The sequence below is a fragment of the Aedes aegypti genome, chromosome 1, assembly GCF_002204515.2.
Source record: "Aedes aegypti strain LVP_AGWG chromosome 1, AaegL5.0 Primary Assembly, whole genome shotgun sequence".
NCBI lineage: Eukaryota > Metazoa > Arthropoda > Insecta > Diptera > Culicidae > Aedes > Aedes aegypti.
This window is the reverse complement of record NC_035107.1, coordinates 84,246,667-84,271,422: the sequence shown is the minus strand read 5'-3', so window position 1 is coordinate 84,271,422 and position 24,756 is coordinate 84,246,667. Positions and strand designations below refer to the sequence as shown.

At 37.3% G+C, this 24,756-nt stretch overlaps 1 protein-coding gene across 4 annotated transcripts in view; it reads right to left on the bottom strand.

Annotated features, from left to right (window-relative positions):
• Positions 1–24,756, bottom strand: part of LOC5571725 (salivary glue protein Sgs-3) — a 150,931-nt gene that overhangs the window by 6,543 nt on the left and 119,632 nt on the right. For 3 of the 4 annotated variants that reach the window (XM_021841453.1, XM_021841447.1, XM_021841439.1), the window contains exon 3: positions 18,227–18,322. In XM_021841453.1, the coding sequence (XP_021697145.1) occupies positions 18,227–18,322 (96 nt within the window). Of the gene's footprint in view, positions 1–7,991; positions 8,748–18,226; positions 18,323–24,756 lie in introns of those variants that run through there. The other variant, XM_021841459.1, reaches the window with a different exon arrangement.

The following is a 24,756-nucleotide window of genomic DNA, read 5'->3' as shown; positions in this document are numbered from 1 at the left end:
ATAGGTATTTTTACGATGAACAATATCGTCGAACACCGTAAAGCAATCCGATACTTGAGAAAAAAGTTATTAAGCATATACTTTTCGGAAATTTGGCCCAATTTTGTTATTATTGTTATCCCTTTACGTGTTAATCAACGTCGCCTTGCTGATAGGTTTTCATTGAATAACTTTTTTCACAAAGGTCGGATTGTTGCGCGGTCTTCGGTAATATTCTTCATCGTAGAAATACCTATCGAAGTCTGTATTCAGATTTTTTATAGAGGTCAATGGGCGACCTCTGGCTATTTTCTCTGCAAAAGTAAGTTTTCACATAGTAAATTCCATTCAAACTTTGAACATCAAATATAGTTTCATCAATCGAGCTGAAATTTTGCACAGTTGGTATGGGACCTAGATGCAATCCAAAAAGTGGCCTGGAGCATGCATCTAAATTTTGTCCCCACAAAATGACGAAACACTAAACATCGAATTCCAAAACGTTGAATTCCAAAACGTCGAATGTCAAAACGTCGAGAGGACAAAACGTCGAAAGAAGAGAATAATAATAAGGAGGATAACTTGGAAGAATAATTCTATTCACAAAGAATAAATCATTCCCTTTGTGTAAACGTTATCCAATCAACCACAATGTAGAAAAGATATCAGGAAAACAATTCCAAATCAATGTTGACAAATTACTGCTTTCGTTTGTCCATTTATCTCCAAACACTCTTCTAGTACTACACACTTATATTATTTTACGGATTCCTGTAAAATCTCAACAGCTGAACAGTTCGGTAAAATAAATTAACGGAGTACGGTAAATTTTTACAGTATTCGGTAAAAAACCACCAGAATCCGTTAGATTCCGACGAAGTTACGGTGTTTTATTTCACCGAACTGTTCAGCTGTTGAGATTACGGTGAAATTCACCGTAAGAGCTTAGTGTGTACATTCGGTCCTTTGGTACTGCACTCGGTACCAAAGATTGACAGAATTTGAGACAGTCGGAAAGAGCGATAAAGGCATTTAACTTGAGATGGAAATGATTTCCTGATATGTTGTTGACATATTTCAGTTCAATGTTTAAAAAAAATCGCTATCCAACACACGAGTATTTGGCATATGAGTAGAGTTACATATTTCTCAGGAGCACATAAATGTACTGACGAGCCTCCAACCAAACCGTCTCTCAGCTCATCGGAATCCTAGTGTGCTGCGCTAGACGGAGGCTCACGAAAATTCTAAAAGCGCGCGCTAGGTGATGTGCTCTCGGGGAGACTCGTCTCATGCGCTGGTCGGCGCTATGGCTCGTCATCGGTATCCAAGTCGTGAAACATCTGCTTAGTAACGAAGAACCTGTACAACTATCTTCATCTCGTTATGCAGGTGTCTAGATGGCCTACATGATATGGTCGAAGACTCGCGATCCAAGTTTTACAACTTAAATCCTCGTTGAACTCTTTTATAATCACTTCAATTATTGCGCTGAATTTTAAACAGCACATGTGACGGAGCGCATGAGACCGCAGTGAGACACATCTCAAGCAAAATGAGGCGCACCAAAAAAGGTCTCACAATGTACTGCGCTCCTGTGCGCTGGCAAGCAAAGAGGCTCCAGCACCTAAGGCGACAGCACGGGCACAGTAACTCTACATATGAGTATATTTGGAATTTGAGACAAAACAGTTATATCGTAAGTAAATTAATCGGAGCTACCGTTTTGTCTCAACTTCCGAACATAACCCATATTTTGAACACTCGAAATTTCATAGCAAATTTTTCCAAAAATCCACTACAAATTTTTCACAGGATGACCAATTATTTTACGATTCAAGTTCTCGTTGTGAATACATTAATTCTTACCTTTGAAATCGCCACTGTTCCGAATATAAGTCATGTTCGGTACAATTCCCACTGTGTAAAAACCATTAATAATGGACATTGAAATTCCATTGGGCTTATTTCTGTGAAATTAGATGGCATAGTTCAGTGTAATATTACAACCAAATCTCCAATCAAAATCGAGTGTGCGGAATATAAGTCTGTTCGGAATTTAAGACAAAATCGCATTGGAACAAACTCCAAAAAGCTTAGATAACTACCTTTTTGTCTTAAATTACGTACATAGCTCTTATTCTTAACACTTTCTGAACGATTTTTGAAGAATACAAAATTTCTTCATAAGATGATATTCTCATTTTTAATTTAAATATTGTAAAGTTATCAAATCGAAACGGTACAACAATCTTCTTCTTTTTTCTGGCATTAGGTCCCAACTGAGACAGAATTCTACAGTTATTAACTGAAAGCTTTCTATGTGAATTGACCATGTTTTTTCATGAGTATATCGTATGGCAGGTACGAATATACTTTATGTCCAGGGAAGTCAAGAAAATTTCCCTTTCTTAAAAGATCCTTGACCGGTGGAATTCGAATCCACGGCTTTCAATTTGGTCTTGATGAATTGATATTGCTATACTTAATAAAGCGATTCCATACTCTTGGATCATAGAGGCGTATTTGCAGTAATCGATTTCTCTTCATCGACTTTCTTTTTAGACTAGTACACGAAAATCGAACGATTTTCGGAATACTCTACTATGCAGGAGGATGAAGGGCGTTAAGTGCTTTCTACTAAATCAAAAATAATAATCAAAGAATTTTAAAGCAAAACACAAAACACAACTTGACAGACTCAATCTGAAAGATTACATATTCCTTGAAAAGGCCTTAGCTCGAGTGTTATTGCTTTTTCTTCGCCAAATAAGTTTGAAATTCTCATCGCTAACCGACCTTCAGTTATGCCCATACTCTAACACGACCAGATTACCAATCAATCCGTCCGGAACCCATCGATCCATCATCGACGCGAGCATCAAAAGGTTACGCCAATTCGCGTCACCATTAAGTAATCATTGATATGCAGAACTTACCACATCGAACCGAACTGCAATAAACCTTCGCTCATCCGAACCCCTTCGATAACGGCAGCAACAACAACAACAACCACAACAAGAACAAGACAGTAACAAGGCATGCAAGAAACGCGCAACATGATTAGAGTACTTACAGGGTGCCAAAAACAACAAGAACGCACAATGCATCGAACCGACACTTACGCCTTTTTATGTACACAACCAGAGAGTCGGAATTTGTTCGACGGGGGTGCAGAACATCAGCCATCAGGGATTAGTATGCGCCGGGAAACATATTCAAAACACGTGTTGGTGGTTAATGTTTTTTTGTTATGGTAGCTTTTATTACTCTCTCACACTCTATTCACCTCTTTTCAGTTTTCTTGGACGGATTCGATTATCTGATTGAAATCCGTGTATATTTACAATTTACAATGATTTTATTTTGAGAACATGATATTTTTTTTTTCGATTTTGACTTTTCGTAACAATGTTTGTCGATTATCTATACAATAATAATAAACTCTCGGAATATCTCCTGGATCCGGAGTAATCACTTTAGGTTGGGTTTAAGGTGACTCTTCCCTAACTAGAGATACACTCTGTTTGTGATTTTACACTTTTTTTATACACATATAAATGAATGATTGGTGGTGTTGATCACTGGATGAATTTGACGTCATGATTTTTCTTTTGTATTCGATGTTTTTTGTTTTAATGAAACGCATGGAACATTTCTACACATGATTGACCCTCACACTAAACTATCCCTTTTTACATTGTTGTTAGCATCGTTTGCTATTCAAATTGACCTAAATTCCGCTGCGGATGAGCATTCGATGACATTCTGGAGTTGCTTTTGGAAGTGTCCTAATGTCGAGGACATTTTTGTAAGAGTTTGAGACGGAAATGCTTGTAGTAATGGAGTTTGAGGAGTTTAAACATTCAAGAGATCAATTTATCAATTGGTTCTACCGAGAACAGTTAAAGAACAGTTTTAAAACCAAATGGTTTTGCACAAGCCACGGTGCTTCATTTACCGTTATCATAAATAAATATCAAAAAAAAACTTCAAACATAAGATGGTTCATATAATTATTATACACCTCTGTGCAGATATTCGAAAAAATCGTTTGAAAAAAATTGGAGTTACGCCTTTTTGAAAGAGCTACTATTTAAATCAAAAATCAAAAATCAATGATGTTTAATACACTAACGAAAAAATCAATTTCCAAACGTCATTTGTGAAAGTTCTCAACTACATGTGATCATTGAATCTTTCAAAGACCTATGTTATAACTGTTATTTGCAGGCTCAAGTGCTATGAGACATTACGGAGCCGGTTTTTATTTGTGAACATCTATAAACTTCCTTTTTCATCATAACTATCTGTTAACTTTGATGATATACCCGTCTAACATTGAAGGAGATGTAATTACTTCATGACCTCACTAATTGCATGTTGTATTCGTTGACATTTCAAAGAAGAACGTCAAAGTTTTCTCAAGCTGAACAACCTTACAAGTAAAATATACATAACTTAGTACATATGAAAACCGGTTGTAGCCCATTCTTCTTGACATTATTTATCTCTTCCAATCGGCTGGTATATCTCGAATAGACCAAAAAACTCAAAATTTCTTTGAAAATACAAACGAAAATCTCACCAATTAGATATGAGTCAGTTATCAAGGCGAAAAAACATTTACCCAAAATTTGAGTTTATGATATTAAAAATTCAGTAGATCGACTGTTCTTTCAATTAGAACTCTAGGTATTTCATCTGATACCAAGAATGTTGACAAAGATATAGTGATATGTCGGTAAATGCTCTTTTAACATGCATTTATTTCGAAGAATCATAAATTTTCTTTTGAACAAGTCAATTGATGCACCGGTCTAACTTACACTGACTTTTGGGTTTGAATAGCTCTAAAATTTATATTTCTTAGGAAAATTGCATGAAAATGTCAATCATTCGTAAATTGTGCCTTCAGATTATGAGTTTTTCTATCTGTTCAAGATGGCAGTAAGAACTACACAAGTTCTTTCAAGCTGAAAATCATTGGAAAATCTAAATCAAAGCTTGTTTTAGAACATTTTGCGGGTTAAGAAAAAAAAAATCCATGATAAAGTCGTAAATTTTCATGTTAAACATAAAGGGTAAGATTCGGCAAGTAGAACCTATGACTAATCGTCAAAATACTATTCTGTTGTTTGTCACTTAAAAAGAATTGACAAAAAGGTCAAAAGGAAAAACGTCAAAAGGACAGAAGACCACAACATTATTTGTCTGGGGGAAAATGTCATCTTAAAAAACAAGTTTTCAAACTTTTGGTCATTTTTATTCGACCTTTTTTTCTTATGCCTTTCAACCTTCTGTCCTTTCGACGTTTTGTTTTTTGTCCATTTGTCACCGCTTTTTTAGTGACAAAAGGTCCAAGGACAAAACGTCGAGAGGACAGAAGATCGAAAGACAATAGGTAGAACAGACAAAATATTGAAGAGTTGATAAATATATGGACAAAAGTTCGAAGAGGAAAAAAGATTGGACAAGTAATCGAAAAACTAGTTTCAAAAGAGGAAAATATTTCGCACAAGGGAAATAACTTTCGACCTTCTGTCCCATCGACGATTTGTCTTTCGACCATTTTTCACTTAACAAGAGGTGACAAAAGGTCAAAAGACAAAACGTCGAGGGTACAAAAGGTCGCAAAATAATTTGTCTGGTGGGAAATTTTGTCTTTAAAAACTATTTTTTCGAACTTCAGTCAATTCGTTCTTCTCTTCGACCTTTTGTCTCTTCATGTATGGCCTTTCAATTTTCTATCCTTTCGTGGGTTGTCTTTAGACCTTTTGTCACATCTAGTTTAGTGACTTTGGTCCTTTCGACGTTTTATCTTCTGATTTTTCGTCATCTCTTTCTTAGAGACACGAGGTCGAAAGACAAAATCTCGAAAGACAATATGTAGAAAAGGCAAAAGTTCGAAGAGGAAAAAAGAATGAACGAAAAACTTGTTTTGAAAATTGGAAATATTTCGCACTAAGGAAATAACTTTCTGCCTTCTGTCCTATCAACGTTTTATCTTTCGACCTTTACTTCTTCAATGTACTAAAATAATTGATTTTGAAGATTATGCCTTCAAGAGGACGTAACTAAAAATGTCACCTTGTAAAAATTCTCGTCAGAATGTTAAATTTCTTGAATAGAATTTCATTCAGCTACTGATAAAAAATCGAGCTTTTAAAAGTGTTTCCAAATTTAAGGTCAATTTGTTTTCTTGAAGCTGTGATACAGATCCCCAAACTGGACTATTTTGCATGAAAACAGCCATTTTTGTACATTATTCTTGTCAGTACAGTGTGAGCTATAGGAAATTCATGCTAACAAATATAAGCTATGTCATTTAAAAGGGTAACTTGTAATTGTGAGTAGAAATTATATTTCAAATGCAAGAACTTATGATCTAGACACTAAAACGATTGTTTTGTTGGAAAATGCAGATTAGTACAAAAACGAAACCGGCTTCGTAATGCCTCATAGCGCTTGAGCCTGCACGTAAACAGGTTGCTTAAACATCGAAATAGGATTGAAAACATTCAAAACTGTTTTTGGCAACGATCTCAAGTCAAAACTCCATGAGTCGATATCTGAAGGGACCATCGCCTCATGGAAGTATCAAATCATGGAACAGAAATGCTTTGAAAAGCTATTTGAGGGGACCATTGTAGTAATCATGTAAAATTTTGTGTTTAGTGTGGTTCCATGTGTCGATAACGAGTTATGGAACATCGACTCATTGAGGTTTTACTGTACTTCCTTAATTTACTGAAAATATTTGGTTTTAAAGGTTACGCTTCAAGAGGACGTAACTCAAAATGTCACCTTGTATTTTTAATGATTTAAATGACTACTACTGGAAATTGAATTTTTTTAGAGGTAAAAATTTTAGGTCAGATCGTATCTAGATGCTGTGATACAGATCCCCAAACTTGACCATTTTGTATGAAAACAGGCCTTTTGTACATTATTCCTGCCAGTACAGTATGACCTAAAGGATATTCTTGGAAACTTCAACAAGCTTCGTCATTCAACATGTAACATATAATTGTGTTTAAACATTATATTTCGAATGCTAGAACTTATGATCTGAAACTAAAAAGATTGTTGCGTTGGAAAATGCAGTTTAGGACAAAAAACGAAACCGGCTCCGTAATGCCTCAAGGCGCTTGAGCCTGTAAGTGAATAGGTAGCAATGACACTGAAATAAGAATCAATGATCTTATTTGGTTGGAATCATTCAAAAACGATATTCGGCAATGACCTGCTTTTTTAATGTTCTTAAGATAATTGATTTTAATGGTAATGCTTCCAAAAGGGCGTTACTCAAAAGTAGGCAACCTTTTGAAAAAAGGAGGCAACCAATTTGAAAAAAATCGTTCGAATATCTGCCCAGAGGTGAAGAATGACTATTTATACCATCTGACGTTGAAAGTTTTGATGTCTTTTTATGATTAACCCTCTACCAGCAGCACCATTTTCTACCACAAAAAAAAATTTGGCGCAACAATTGTTAACCAAGTTATCAAAAAAAACTCTTCTATTTCTATAATCTGTATTAAATTCGATTATTGCTCACTCGATTCTAGAAATTTTACGATGTTCCTTGGGAGACGAATATTTCTCATAAAAAAAATCTTGGGCCGCCATTTTCTTTGTAGACAATATTTTTAAAAAATAAAACATAAGCTTTACTATATCAGGTACAAGAGAGTTTGTCTGAAAAAGTCTTAAAAACCAGTCAAGCCGTGTCCAAGAAATCTGAAAATTACACAATGATGTTTTGAAGTTCTCCAGATCCGTCTCAGACCAGAGTGACACTAGAAGTGCTCATAACGCAAAAACGGTTGCACCAAATTGCTTCATTTTTTTCACAACAGCCTCTCATCAAAGTATTGTTTTGAAATGTGAATGATCGAACATGAGAACAAATATGTACCTTGAGATTTTTTGTGGGTTATTGCGACGTCTCGCTCCCTAAAGTATTTTGTAATATCTCCGGAACCAGTTGACCAGTGATCAAAAACTATGCAGATTCTTTAAAGAAGAGTTTTTTTTTTCAACTTGTAATAAAATGATGCTGAGGTATTAGAAAACAATGTTTTTATCGTGAATGATAATGTCCGTAGAGGAATTAAGCACCGTGAAGTCCCAAAAACGTAACTGAAGATCTCACTTGAATTCACTTGTTCGTTATGGTATTGAAATGCATGATACGCGATCAATCAAAGTACCTCATCAACTCCAGAATGCCACCGAACCCCCAAATCCGCACCAGCTCCTTCCCCATTTCGTATAAATTCAAAAAAATAAATGTCTTCAATTGGTACGGCACTTCTTCGAATTTCCTTCCCCCCGCACGGGGCCCCTAGCCTTCACTACTGGCTCCACTACGAGCGCGTAATCTACTCATCGTCATCGTCGTTATCGCCCAACGAGACCGAGTTTCCCCCGTTGCCACCGGACGACCCGGACAGGATCGGTCCGGACAGTTTCAACAGCGAGGACACGACGCCTCCCAGACCGGGCGCCGCCGGGCTTCCGTTGCCGTGATCATCTCCGTTGCTGCTGTGGCCTCCGGAAGATCCCCCCAGCAGCCCACCGCTGAACGAGCCGATCTTGGAGGTGATGAACTGCACCTTCGGGGTGATCACCGACGAGACCAGCGTCTGGAAGCTGGTGATGGGCTTCGGCGACTCGATGTGGTGCTGCTTGTTCTTCTCGATGTTGGCCTGGTCCAGTTTGTCCACCAGCCGAGTCTTGGCGTCGATCAGGGAGTTGATTTTCTGTTGGGGACACATTGTGTAGGAGGGACACAAGAGGGGAGGGGAGAGGTTTGAGCACCTGTTGCTTTTAAGACCTACTGACCGCTACTACCATTTTTGGGGGTGTGTATGAGTGGGTGTGGAAGCGAATTGTGGTTAGAATTGGTTAGCAAACACGGTTCCTCTGTCGAGTTAGTTGAAATTCGTCCAAAGCTTGGAAGCTGGTCAAGTACTGAACGACCTTTACCAAATTTTAGTGTTAGTATGCCGCTTGGATCACTTCGTGACGGATCAGGTACCAAGTTTTGATTGAGCACCATGATAGAACAAGTAGTTTTCCTATAAAATCTTCAAATGATTATTGAGAGATATCCGCAGTGATTGAGGATCTATCATATGGCGACGACGATTATGACGGTGGTGATGGCACGGGTCACTTTAATGACCCGCTGTTTGCACAATACTTAAGCGATAACGAGCTCGTGCCGCTTGTGTGACTAAAGTCGACGGTCAGGGATGATGCCGATCATAAGTTCAATTAAGTTGAACTCTTGTGTGTTCTCGAAAGCTTTGAAATATGATGCTTTCAAAGCATCAAGCCAAATCATCAAAACCGATTTGCGATTGTTTGTTTTCATGTTATTTTAAATTTTCAAGCAGGTAGTTTAAATAGAGAAAAGTCGATAAAAGTTCTAAGAACAAGAGGGAACATCCATTTAGGTTAAAAGCACCGGTTTTGGCCATACCATAGATTGTTGTGATAGCAGAGCAGCGAAGTAAACCAGCATGAACCATTTGTTCAATGAAGCACATTCAGTGCCGGATTTGGGCTTGGGACGGCCCGGGTCAGATCTCTTGACGGGGGCCCTTGATTGAAAAATAAGCAAAAAACGCTAAGCATATAAACGTTTTGTAATGTAAAAACAAAACATCTTGGAAATTCCAAAAAAATCTAAGTTTACTCAAATTTATTATACTCTCATCTCTTCGTGAATGTTGTGTTAAAATACATTTGTAAAAAAATGCTGGGGAAGTCGTACATTAGATGATTGGATTGAATCTTGACTGAATCATTCTCAGTTCAAAATAAAAAATGTCCCAGTTGAAATGAAGGCTGTATGATTCATCGGGACTCGAATGATAAAAGCAAATATTGTATTTTTTTTCTATTTTTTTTTTTGATTGCAGTCGTTTTTGAAGCAATGAGCAAATCGTTTTTTTATTTTATAGTGTGGAAATTATCTGATTTCCCACCTCTACTGTTACAGACAAAAAGGATCCTATCGCGATTAGACAATAAGAGAAAAAAACTCATTTTGATTTTCGTAACGGTAAAGGAACAAACGATTGTCTGACGTCACTTTAATTAGGTATTCAACTAGTTTTTGCGGTCAAGGAACAATTGGTCGGTGTTCAGAGAGACCAGACTAGATGATATTTTGGCATTCTGAACATACGTTAAGAACTCTATAAATTCTGAATTTTCCGATGCAATTGCGATACAGATGTAACATCAAATAGATATGTTCTTTTATTACAGTAAATAATACCAATATATTGATATTTCAAATGCTTGAGGCACGTTTTCCTGAATGCATTCAAAAACACTTGGTTCAGTCTGTCCGGCAACCGACCAATTGCATTCAGAAAATCATGGAACTTCACACTCCGTAGACCATAGCAAAATTACCATGGAAGAGTTTTAAAGTTTTTGATATAACTTTGATAATTTTCATCAGGAAATAGAAAGATTTTCATTGCAACTGAAAAATTCAGATTAAAAAAGTATGGAAGCCACTTCTACCTATAGGGTATTAAAAGGCCGGATCCAGAGGCACGTTGCTCGTCAATTGGGATCATGTCAAAATATCTCTTCTTGAAATTGAATGGAATTTGCATTCGATTTGCAATCAACATCAATAATGTAATGTAAATAATGTACTCTCATAAGAAATAGAAAATATAAATATGACCAAAACTGGTTGTAATGCCTATGAGCCAAAGCTGAAAGCTTTCATTTGACGAAAACATGTATACAGCCATTCCATACAAAAACCGATCTAGTGGGTAACTATTTTATTCCTTATCCGAAATTAGGATACCGTTTTGATTCATATTACGGACACTTGAGACCTCAGTAAAGCTGAATGAATAATTCTGTATGATTCCTCCGCGTTCTTCTTCTTCTCCTTTCTGGCGTTATGTCCCAACTGGGACAAAGCCTGCTTCTCCGATTAGTGTTCTTATGAGCAATTCCACAGTTATTAACTGAGAGCTTTCTTTGTCGATTGACCATTTTTGCATGTGTATATCGTGTGGCAGGTACGAAGATACTCTATGTCCTGGGAATCGCGAAAGTTTCCTTTACGAAAAGATCCTCGATCAGCGGGATTCGAGAACCCACGACCCTCAGCATGGTCATGCTGAATAGCTGCGCGTTTACCGCTCCGGCTATCTGGGCTACGACTGTTCCTCCGCGTTATTGAACATTAGAACCCTTAACTTTCGAATGGTGAGTGAAGATTTTGATTCCGCAACATATGTATCAATATGGCCTATTTTAATATTTAAACAATTTTTTTTGCATTAAACTCGATATAATTTGAAAATGGCTACTTCTAGAGAAATTATTCGTATGATCATTACGGCTTAGAATCATTTCAAGATGCTTACTATACCATCAGAACGTATTTATTTTTACAAAAAATTAAAATTTTCAAAATCGACCAAAAGTTGTTCTTAGGAAAACTTTTTTATTAAAAATTTCTTCATCATGAAACTTTGTCCAAAACATCTTTTTACTATCAAGATTCTATGGTGAAAATTTAAAAACTATTAAAAATGGTGTTTTTGTGTAATTTAAAATTCAAGTTTTATTTTTGATTTTTCTATGAAAATAAATAAAATATTTTTTCAGTGTATATTTTTTTTCTTATAATCCAAACGGTTCATTACAACTTCTTCATAGAACATTTTTCTCTAAAATCAACAGTTTCGGAGTTAGATTTTTTCAAATAAGTTGTAGGCAAAAATTTATAGGCCATTTTCAAAAGTTACACTTGAGTCAAAATGATCAATTTTTATATGGAAAACACTTATTCTACCATACCAAAAACATGTGCAAAATTTAATCCAAATCGAAGACTATGGAGCACGATTTTTATTTTTTTCGACTCATTCCGGATGGAATTCGTCAATACTTTTCTAATGCCTTAAGAAGGTTAAACAATAAATGCATAAGCAGTGTGAGGAAAAGTCGGAATATTCGCTTTACAGTAGCAATGTAAAACAAGTCACAATCAATGAAGTCGGTGAAACTCACACGCACACTTATCTCTGCTGTAGGAAGAATACTTCGAAAGAGCCCGTTACGAAGAATATTCCAAAACAATTGTAGAACAATGCTCTATCAACCCTCAAAAGCCCGGGACGATTCTTCAATTTTCATATGGCCACAATTTGGTGACTAATAGATCAATTAGAAAGACATTTTGAAGTACATGCTGTTAGTTGGCCTAACAACCTTTGGGCAAGACATCCCCCTGAACCCTCCTTTTTTTCTGGGTAACGGAAAAAGCGTGGACACGAGGGGTCCAAACGGATATCTTAACATCCAAATTAGCTAGAAGATTGGTTTCTACGACAAAGTTATTCAGCACATCAAGGGCTATCTGGCGATGAATAGTCTAATTGAGAATTCACCCGCTAGATAACGCTAGTGATAAATTTTATTCAATCATCTGTATCTCAAAATCCTTAACAGCTAGGAGGTTGGTATCTTCGGCAATGCTGTTCAGCTGATCTAGGGCTAGCTGGCGAAGAAAAATCTGATTGAGAATTCATCCGTTGGGTGGCGCTAGTGACATATTTTCTTCAACCGTCTGCAACTAAAGATTCTTATCTTCTAGAAGATTGGTGTCTTCGGCAAAGCTGACCAAGGACTATCTGGCGGTAAAGAGTCTGATTGGGAATTCATCCGCAAGGTGGCTAGTAGGTTTCTAGTAACAAGAAATCTTAAATCTTCTCTATCTCAAGAGCCTCGTCAGGTAGGAGGATGGTGTCTTCGGTAAAGATATTCAGCAGATTGAGGGCTAACTGAAGCTAATTGAGAATGTATCCGCAAGGTGGCGGTACTGATGCTTTTTAATTGTCCGTATTTCAAGATCCTAAATATTTAGGAGGTTGAAGTCTTGGGCAAATCCGATGAGCAGAAAAAGGGCTATCTACCAGTAAAGAGTCTGATTAAGAATTTATCCGATACGTCGAACTAGTAACAAATTGTCTTCAATCGTCTGTATCTTAAGATCCTTATCAACTAAAAGATTGTTTTCTTCGGCACAGCTGTTCAGCAGATCAAGGGCTATCTGGCGGTGAAGAGTATGATTGGGAATTCATCCGCCAGGCGGCTCTTATAAATCTTCAATCTTCTCCAGCTTTAGATCCACATCAGCTAGAAGGTTGGTGTCTTCAGTAAAAATGTTTAGAAGAATGAGTGCTACCTGGAGTTGAAAAATATTGGCGCTAATGTATGGCCAACCAGAAATTATTACCAATGTGTTATTCAAATAGCTATGAAATATGCCGCATCTATATAAATAAAAATCGAATGGTGTTTGTATGTCATGAAATGGCTTGACAACGGGCTACCAGATTTTGGAAAATCTTTCATTAAAGTGTTCGTGAAGTATTCCGACGGGTTCAGATCTGTGTACAAAAAGTAGTAGTTATTCATCGGAAAAACCTAGAAAACAGGACAAAACAAAAACTTAATTTTGTATGGAAATCTAGCAGAGCAATATAGAACAACGTACTTCGAAGCAATACAAAGTTTGCCAGGACCACTAGTACATAACAAAACACAAAATCAATGCAATTTTAATATGGTTTTTTAAACTCAATATGAAGATTATATATAAAGTTACGGAGAGATGACTTTAGCGTAATCGGATTATTCTTCAATATGATTACATCGTTAGACACGAACCTTAGTTTTCTTCTGTATCGAGATTCTGGAGATCGAAGATCACTAGCGTTACTTAGCTTTTGAATTCTCAATTAGGCTTTTCATGGCCAGATAGCCCTTGAATAGCTGATAAGGTTATTGAGATACAATAGATTGAAAAAAAATTGTTACGAGCACTACTTAGTGAATGTGTTTCCAATCAGATTTTCCACCACAAGATAGCTCTTATTCTGTTGAACGGCTTGGCCGAAGACTTCGACTTCCTAGGTGATAAAGATCTTGAGATAGAAAAGATGGAAGATTTCTTTTTACTAGCGCTACCGAAATGATGAATTCCCAATTAGGCTCTTCACCACCAGAAATATGAATATCTTTGTCGAAGAAGCGCCACTTAGTGGATGAATTGCCAATCAGACTCTTAGCCGCCTAATAGCCCTTGATCTGATGAACAGCTTTGCCGAAGACACCAACATTCTAACTGATAAGGGTTTTTTAAAAATAGACAATTGAAAAAAAAATTAAGCTAGCGCCATCTTGCGGATAAACTCTGAATTAAATTCTTCATTGCCAGATAGACCTCAATCTGTTGAATATCTTTGCCAAAGACAGCAAACTTCTAGCTGATAAGGATATTGAGGTAATGAAGATTGTTTTTACTAGCGCCATCTAGCGAATGAATTGTCAATCAGACTCTTAACCGTCTGATAGTTCTTGATCTGATGAACAGCTTTGCAGAAACCGCCTATCTTCTAGCAGATAAGGAAATTTGTCACTAGCGCCACCTAGCGGATGAATTCTCAATCAGATTATTCATCGCCAGATATGCCCTTGATATAATGAACGACTTTGTCGAAGAAATCTATCTTCTAGCTGATTTGGATGTTGAGATATCCGTTTGAGACCAATTTTGGACCCCTCGTGTTTTCGCTTTTCTGTTACCTAGAAAAGGGGGAGGACCCATTCATGGATTGTAAGAAGAACTAACCGCATTTACTTCAAAATTTATATCAAATTAATTGATCTACTGGTCTTCAAATTGTGGCCATTTGAAAATTCAAAGGTTCGTCTCGGGCTTTCAAGGGTTAAACTGTAAATTTATTTACAAAAAAAAAAAAATACGTGAGAAAATGCTCAGATGATTGATATCCGGAGAAATCGTTGGAACAAGTTTGACGGAAATCCCTAACATATCTTAGAGGTCATCAATTAACCAACCCCTCTACCGGCAGTTTCAATTTTTACCACCAAAAAAATATTCAAATCGCTATAACTTTTTTCTTTCTTGATATTTTTTCATATTTTTTCACAAGCTCTCAAAACACTCTTTTAGTTTAAGAATCTGTGTTTAATAATCGTTGGTGATCTAGTTTTGAAGATACGTATTCCGATATTGCTTGGGGACCGACATTCTCCATATAAAATGTGTTTGGCAGCCATTTTATTTTTGGTCAATTTATCAAAAAAAAAAAAAATGAAATGTGGACTATGCAATACCAGGTAATAATGAGCTACTCTGAAAAAATCATACAAATCGGTTCAGTATTACATTAATGAATGTTTGCCCTTTACTGGCATATACCAGCTTTGTCTGAAACATAGTTTTGGGAACTTGCAATCAGAAGACACAGTGTGTTTGTTTGACAAATTGAGACATGAATTTGTGAAAAAATACGCGTTCTAGTGAGACGTGAGTTCGAGTCTTACTAGAACGCGTATTTTTTCGCAAATTCATGTCTCAATTTGTCAAACAAACACACTGTGTCTTCTGATTGCAAGTTCCCAAAACTCGGTTCAGTATTCTTAGAAAAATCTGAAAACTACGTTTTTAGAGTTTTCAAGATCTTTATTTGTCCAGGGTAGTACCAGAAGCATAAATGCTCATTACTCAAAGATGGCTGCACCATATTGCTTCATTTTTTCACAACATACTCACATTAATGTATCATTCCGAGCAGTGAATATCTGAATGCGAGAAAAATTCTGTAACCTGAGATATTTACGTGGGTTATAGCTAAGCGTCGGTCCCCCAAGGAATTTTGGAATATCTCCGGATCCAGATGACCAATTATCATTATCGACACATATTCTAAGACTAGAGCTTGTGAAAATATGGTGCAAAAATATCAAGAAACAAAAAAGTTATCGCGATTTGAATATATTTTTAGCAGTACAAAATGAAGCTGCCGGGAGAGGGTTTAATAACGTAAGAGTGTATGGGAGGAGGGGTGGAAGGGTATTGATTGAGATTTCTTAGGTTCCGTACAAATCATTTTTATTATTCATACAAAAAACAAACTATGGGAGGAGGGGGGGTCTGAAAACCGCCAAAATTGTCTTACATAATTACTAGACAGCCCCTTATAATGCGCTTGTTCAAGAACCTTATTTGCGAATTTTTTTTTTTTTTTTGCAGATACTCCATTGGGTATCATGTTCTAGTTCAGAATGACCGAAAAATAACCAGGTCTTATAATTATTTCTATTTTATTCTTGCTAGTGGATCATGAAAGGTTTGAAAATTCCCTAAATATAATATCGTCAAAACTGGGTGCACGACGTTAGGCATAAGGACGTTAGGCATAAGTACGATAGGCATAAATACGATACGCATAATGGACGTTTGGCATTATGGATGATTGGCATAATGGACATTAGGCATAATGGACGGTGGGCATAATTTACAAATTGAGAATTGAAATAGTTTGTGTGAAAAGTGAGCAACTGTTTTGGTAATTGAGGAAAGCTTCAAAAATCAAAAGTGTGTCCTTTGAAATGCGATTACCTTGCAGTCGTTCCATAGTTGTGAATCCTTTGTGTAAAAATCTATTGTTTTTTTTTCATTACTTCAAAGCCCAAATAGCGAGTAATCTAGGAAGAAGTAACACTCCAAAAAAGGTTTTGCTTACAATCTCATCAGTAATATTCCAAAAAAAATATTATTTAACCAGATAATTATCTACAATCACCGTAAGATTACATTCAGGTTCTGTATTTCAATTCGCAAAAACCTCGAATAGTATATTTCATATGTCTTTTCTGAAATTCGTCATTTACTGTATCTGGTATTCATCGAACATCTTGCGAGAATTGTGCTCAATTCCTTCCAACGAATATACAGAGAACTGCTGAAAATTCTGCAGAAAACGACCAAGAAAAATCTAGGAAAAAAATATGTACCTAAAGAGTATCTATAGAAATCTGTAGAAACATATCAGCAATCATCATGAAACACAATCACAATGAGCATGGTTCTGAATCTATCTAGCCTAATACTTGGAATCCGTTATAACTCTTGCCAGATTGCTTTCAAAAGTTTTATAAAGGATCTTTGCAAATATCAGAGCAGTAATCCGTCAATGATCAAGCAAAACCTCGGCAAAAGATCTTGGAGACCTAGGGAAAACTAACCTAGAGGGTACGTAAACTCGCCTATGGTTGCAAGCCTACTAAACTAAACTAAACTGAACCGACCAATATACTTGTAAGCATTTTAGCACAACGTTTAAAAACGCATAAAAAAATCATCCAAAATCTATATTCACAAACATCTCACAATTTCAGAGAAGGCACCGCAAAATCATCATCATCATGTCAATCTACCGATCACCCCTTCTGACATAATAGCCCTCAATTTTCGATTGTGTTCCGCACAACAAACCTTCCCCCCTAAAATGTCCCCAATGATAGGGTCTCAATTGGTCTGATCCGTCACGATCGATCGCCGACAGCTTCGTTATAGCTTACCATTAACCAACCAGTACCTACAGTAGTCTACAAAGTAGAGGTCACAGTCACTTGCTTGCTTGCTCATTTTTTTGGATTGTTTTGGGCGCACGCGCGTGAGAGAGCATTTAAGCCTACCAACACAGAACCTGTCATTAGCCTGAGACGGATCACTTCTCACGGTGTATCTAAAACCGTCATTAACTAAAAAAAACACTGTCTTTTTCCAAGTGTGCAGCTCAACAGATTTTTTTTTCAACAAGGAAATAATAGCCTTTAATATTCAACTATGCCTCGATGGAACATTTTCTAATCCACGAATGTAACTCGAATGTCATATTTTATGAATGAAGGGGGATGAATTGATAGGCACATATTTTCTTTGCTACAGATTTCAGACACACCGTGCTCTCCAGAAGCATACAATTCGAAAGCCACCACAACCGCGATCTCAAAAGCACCGAATTAGCATTACTGGGTTAGTTCACCACGAGACCCGCTGGACAGGTTGTTCAATTTGGGACCCTGTCATTCTCAGTTTTGCTTTGCTGTGCACGTGACCCGTCGTCGTTGAAGTTGTCACCGTGTAAGGGGGAGGGATGCTAAAAGCTGTTCGGAGGTCGGTTTCTGTTGCAAAAAAAAAGGTTCTGTGGTTTCGGTCGGTGAGAGTTTCGCCCCTCGAAAAGCTCAAATTTTGATTCGACGTTTTCCAATTCGTTTTCGCTGTGCTTTTGGTGGTCGATTTAGATTGGCTGGCGGTGGAGTTGTGTACGATGGGGGGAGGGGTTAGAATAGGAAAAGTTGCAATACTCACTCCGAAAACGAATCCGAGGATGGCGTTCTTAGCTTCGAACTTGGGGTCGGGAATTTTTCGCTTGTCACGGTCAAGGTCGTTGCTGAGGGAGGCGTCCTGAGGAAGAGAGGAGAAAAAGGAGATGTTGCACTTGGTGTGTGGTGTGTTTTGTGTGAGTTGAATTAGCAGTAAGGAGTTAATGGTTTTCGGACTGATATGACATAAAATTATTAAAATCTAGATGTGTGATGACAGAAAATGCATGGAAATTATTCCATTTTGAAATATTTTCATTTCTATTGTACTACATAAGTCTAACCTCTAACGTATTCAAGGCATAAGCCACCAAAATATCAGTCCAAAATATGTTCCAAATAGCCCGATTAGCATTGAGCTTTCAAATTCAGCTATCATCGCGTCAGACCAAACCAGGCCAATCTGGTGATTTAGGTTTGCTTCTTCGAATGCCAACAAACCACCCCAACCTATGCGCACTCCTCAACACTGAACTCCAACAACCCGAGGATGAAACGCAAGCCATCGACGCCTGGCAGTCTACGGTTGCATAATTTAAAAAGCTCTCTCATAAACGATTGCAATCGGTGGTGGTGGATCCAAGCGGGGAATGCAGTAGAGAAAAGTAAAAATTTTGCAAACATCTTGTTGATTTTCTAGGAAGACAAAAATGATTGCGCCTAAACCGCCAATTTTAGATATATGGTGTCTTCGGCAAAGTTTCTCCATATTTTTCAGATATTTTTTTCAGAGATGTGAAATTAGGGTGGCCCACATGGAGGATCAGCACATAAACTTTTTTGCTGACGCATTTAGGACTACACAATGTTCTACAATGTTTTAGAACAACCGATTTGGAGCAACTTTGCCGAAGAACCCAAATTTCTATCTCTTATGGTTCGCGATTTATGATTTTTTTTTAACAAAAAAGTTAGGGTGGGACTGAAAAATCAGTTTTTTCTGGATAACTTTTTATACGATAATTTCTCGTAAAAACTTTGTTCCGAGCACTTTTAGAACTTTTGATTGCGCAACTTTTTGCCGAAGAAACTACTGTTCTATCTCCTATGGTCACAGAGTTATCAGAAATTTTCTTCGAAAAAATGGTTGTTTTCAAATGCCGATATCTCAGAAAGGCGCAAACGGATTTTCAATATTTTGTCAGCATTAGAAAGATTATTTCTTTCTCTGTTTATGGTGAAAAAACTGTGAGGACGTTTTTTGTTTGAAAAGATTGATAGAATTTTGAAAATGATATGTTTTCAACCGAAAATTGTCCATAACTTGAAAAATATTCGAGATAGCTCTTTGGTGCCTTCAGCAAAAATGTGCAAATTGAAAGTTCTGATTGTGCTTCATACAAGGTATTCATGAAAAATCAACGCTTACACATATATTCACCATAAACCAAATTTTATATGGTAAAGAAAGCGAAAAAAGAGATATTTGCTAGAACAATCGAAATAACTGTATGTATGTCATTTAAAATTGAATACACATGTATTGATATCGATCATAGTAAGCGGAATCTAAGGAGTTGAAAAAAGTAAAATTATTTGCTGAAGCAAGTGATCAAGGCCCACTTTCTGGTTCGTTACCTTAGACAGATATTTGGGATTTATATCTGGCTCTTGTTCAAGATTCATGCATTCTTCAACAGGCGAATGCTGCCCTGACTAATGATTCTACCCCATTAACCCGAATCCCATTACCCCGAATGCCATTAATCCGAAGGCCATTACCCCGAATTCCAAAACCCCGAACGACCCATCACCCCCAATGACATTACCCCGAATTCCAATATCATGGGGAAATGTTATCAATATTATCATGTCAAGATAATTGGAAATTCGAGGAAATAGCATTCGGGGTGATGGAATTCGGGGTAATGGTACATTCGGGGTAATGGAATTCGGAGTGATGGCATTCGGGGAAATGGCATTCGGGGTAATGGGGTAGAATCGCAGATACTTCTATATTTCTATGGGAGGATATCATGGGAAGTAAGGTTTTGGTAATTTGAAGGAATTCTTCAAAGTATACGTTTTGTTATCGTTTGGGGTTGATAATATAATGAACGGAACCGGTATTGAATGCATGACCTTCTGCTCAGTAATCCGAAGCGGTAGCAATTTATAACCAACCACGGCATAGGTTAGCTGGACAAACATTATGTCGCGTGAAATAACAAGACACCGTTTATGGATTAATGTTCAATGGATCACTGTTAAAACTGCTTCAGCAACTAACTTTCCCTAACTCCAAACATTTCCCTTACTGTGATCGATCTTATTTCATTACATATATTTTCAATTTAAAATGACTTCACATACAGTTATTCCGGTTTTTCCAGCAAATATCTCTTTTTTCGCTTTTTTTACCATACAAAATTCGATTCATGGTGAATATATCATAAAACAATGATTTTTTTATGAATACTTTGTATGAAGCACTTTCAGAACTTTCAATTTTGCACATTTTTGCTGAAGGCACCAAAGAGCTATCTCGAATATTTTTCAAGTTATGGACAATTTTCGGTTGAAAACATATCATTTTCAAAATTCTATCAATCTTTTCAAACAAAAACGTCCTCACAGTTTTTTCACCATAAACAGAGAAAGAAATAATCTTTCTAATGCCGACAAAAGATTGAAAATCCGTTTGCGCCTTTCTGAGATATCGGCATTTGAAAACAACCAATTTTTCGAAGAAAATTTCTGATAACTCTGTAACCATAGGAGATAGAACAGTAGTTTCTTCGGCAAAAAGTTACGCAATTAAAAGTTCTAAAAGTGCTCGGAACAAAGTTTTTGCGAGAAATTATCGTATAAAAAGTTATCAAGAAAAAACTGATTTTTCAGTACCACCCTAACTTTTTTGTTAAAAAAAATCATAACTCGCGAACCATAAGAGATAGAAATTTGGGTTCTTCGGCAAAGTTGCTCCAAATCGGTTGTTCTAAAACATTGTAGAACATTGTGTTGTCCTAAATGCGTCAGCAAAAAAGTTTATGTGCTGATCTCGTAAACCATGTGGGCCACCCTAATTTCACATCCCTGAGAAAAAATGTCTGAAATATATGGAGAAACTTTGCCGAAGACACCATATATCTAAAATTGACGGTTTAGGCGCAATCATTTTTGTCTTCCTAGATATGGCTTTGGGACCAATGTGCAATGTAGGTTTATATGGAAATTACTATGGAGAAAATTTGAGAAATGTTCCAAATACGCTAGTACTGTAATGTGTAACGACCATAGGGTTAATTTAGGTTTAGTTCAATGTTTTTCGTATGCTTCAAAACATTTGTCCATTTAGATAGTTAAATATATTGAACCATTCTTAGGTAAACAAATTCAATCTCTGTATGAACATTCTTCGAAGTTCACGAGTAGCATCCTCCAAACCACAAGGTAAATGAGTTCCGTCTGAAGCCAATTCGCTCATGTGTGCCGCCCAAAAAGCAATAGCGATAGCGCTCTAGCCAAATTTGCGCGCGTGCTTCTGCGCATTGACCCCCTAAGAAATGCATTCAATGGACATTGAACTTACCCGAAGGGTTCGTCTCTTTTTAGGAGATAGAGACGAGCCATTTTGACGAAAGCCTTTCGGCAAAGGACAAACCCCTCCCCCTTACCTTGAATATTTCGCGAACATGGGAACGAATAAATCTCGGGTATTTCTTTCGGGAACTATTTCAGACTTGGTAGTGAAGAGGATATGCATCTCGCGACATATCTGTGGATAACCTGACCTTGATCGATCACTTCGTTCTGGCTAGTGGAAAAGGCACGAGTGATCAGAATTAATGTTTCGGCCAGTGATGAGAACCTAGCGAGTTAGTTTTGCGTTGTCGTTTCGTTCGTTTGTTTCACGAAACCCCAAATTCTTTTCTTCAACTTAATTATTCTTCCCAAAGTTGGACGTCAGCCGACTCGTAGCTATCTTTGATCGGGAATAATTAGACCCATTCCCTGGGGGTCTCTACGGCCGGGCAAGCCCTAAACTTGTAGGTGGTCCCAGAAAGGAGTGGTGCGTAAGCCACATTACTTTAAACCCCGAAACGCGCAGGCTGACGTGTTATAAATGTACGTACAAACTTATTATTATTCCATAGTAAAAACTCATTCGTCAAACCATAATAAAGAAATTTGTTGAAGAGAGAAATTCAATCCGACAGATAGCAGATGATATATGGGATATATAGGATTATAGTTCTTTCGTGACTTATTATCTTCCACGAACGATAAATGTCATACGAGTTGTATAAATGGCGTAGGGGTACGAGAGGACTCATGGACGCAGAAGTTAACCTGAATTCGATTTCAGCTCAATTCTCTCCCTATTTCATTCGCTCCTTCTATTTTTGTCGAAGAGCGGAGAACAAAACAAATCAAAAACCGAACATTCCATGAGGCAGCTGCGATTATCTGTTTTTATGTTAACCATGAGCTTCTGACGTTTCGCGATAGGAGTGACTGTTCGATTATAAAGGAAAATGTTAAGCTCTGGTAAGACTCGCATGTTTGGTTACTCTTCTATTTCGATTGCATGCATACTTCTGATCAGTGTTGCCAGTGTCAGTATCAATACAGATTTATCAGGAGAGGTACAGATTTTCTGACAGTTTTTGGTACAGATTCTGCACGGTACAGATTACAGATTTTCACGAAAAAGAACAGATTGGTACAGATTTTTGGAATGGGTTACATGCATGGCCTGATTTGCAACTCGTCACATAGTAACGCGCATGCGCTAGTGTCCATATACAAAAAATCGCTAAAAGGTATCGCGAAAAATGTTTGTGTGACGAAAATCATCTAACGAATTGTTTCTCAAAATTGGGAACTATTTTTAAAAAAATATTTGGTACCGGTTGTACGTGATAATAATGGCTATAACGCCTACTAAATATTGTTTATGCTTTCATTTACGAGATGCCTTTCCCCATAAAAAATGAAACGAGAAAACTTCTGCTGATCAACTGTGGACAAGAGCAAAGCAGGTAATCCATTGGTAGTTTTTGTAACAAGATGTGTGAAATTTGGAACCAATTTCAGCAAAACTATTATTGAAAAATACCATTTTCATATAATTCAATAATAATTATATAACAAGTAAAATAATTTCAATACAAACTATGTTGATATACCAAATAATAAGGATTTTAGGAGTTTTTTTTAACAATTCAGTTGAGTGTGGTATAGATTTTCGGAATCTCTGGTACAGATGAAAAAGATTTTTGAGCCTTTTGTATAGTGAGTAATATGGCAACCAGGCTTGATAATACTCCTCAACATCATAAGTGTTCGGTGACATACTCTAGAGCAGCGTGCTTCCTTTGCCTCTGTGTCAGGGAGCGAAAAAATGCTAGGCAGAGAGGCAACGAAAAATGAGCGAGGAAGATGCAGCACAAAACACAACAGAGTAAAATTCCATCGAAAAAGGGTGCTCTAACAACCCCCGAGGACTGTCTTGTTCGGGCGGCAGACTCAAGAGTTCTTTTGAAGTGTGGGTAAAGGTGAGCATCGCAACAAGAGAGAGTACCTGAAAAAATCTTCGCATTTTTTTGCACTCTCACTCGAATTGCTTGAGGATCTGGATTGAAAATCTTGAGTTTAGTTTTTTTCTCCTCAGAAAAACAGAAAAATCGCCTCCTCTTTGCATCGCAGAGGAGTTTCTATCAAGCCGGCTGGCAACACTGCTTCTGATGTCAGTCCTATAGCAGAAAGTCCTCATGAATACGAGATGTGTGTTGTTGTTACATCGGTTGATTGTTGCTTCCTGTATCGCTTTCGGAGTTATTTAGTTTTCCGTGGAAATTGCTCCTATAAATTCATGCAACTTATGTATAACCACGGATCTGACTAAGCTGTATTTTTTTTCGTCAACGTTTCGAGAGTGAAGCCGTTTTGCCGCGAAAAAGTTATAGTTTTTATATCAACGAACCCGCCATGGAGTGCAAAAAGTGCTTAGCTCGAGTCTTAACAAAGGAAGAGCCTTTCATCTATTGCAACGGACTGTGTGCTGCGCTTTTCCATGCAAATTGCGTTGGACTGAACAAAACTGACCTTGCTGCTGTGTCACCTCCTAAACGTAACAGCTTATGGTTGTGCGATGATTGTTTGACTGAATTCGTGCATTGGAGAGCTAAACGAAACGAAAAAGCATCGATCATCCCAGAAGACGTTGAGCCGAAGTCCACACTCCAACGTGATGTCGATGAGCTGAAGGCAAAAGTTGACTCCATATTGACTGTATTAGCCACGAATTCAACCTGCTCCTTGGACACTGCGATACATCATTCAACGCCAAGTTCTTCACAGCAATTTGATGACGTGATACGGGAAGCAAATCTTCGCAGTGAAACCTCGTGCGTACCCAGTGAATTGGAACGATCGGAACTTTTTTCTAATACAATCGACCGAAATGAGAACTTTGCTTTGTTGTTGTCAAGTATCGATAGCAGCGTTTCTGAACATGAAGTGCAAACGATGGTTTCTCGATGTTTGGGCGCCTGTGATGCTGAATGCCAA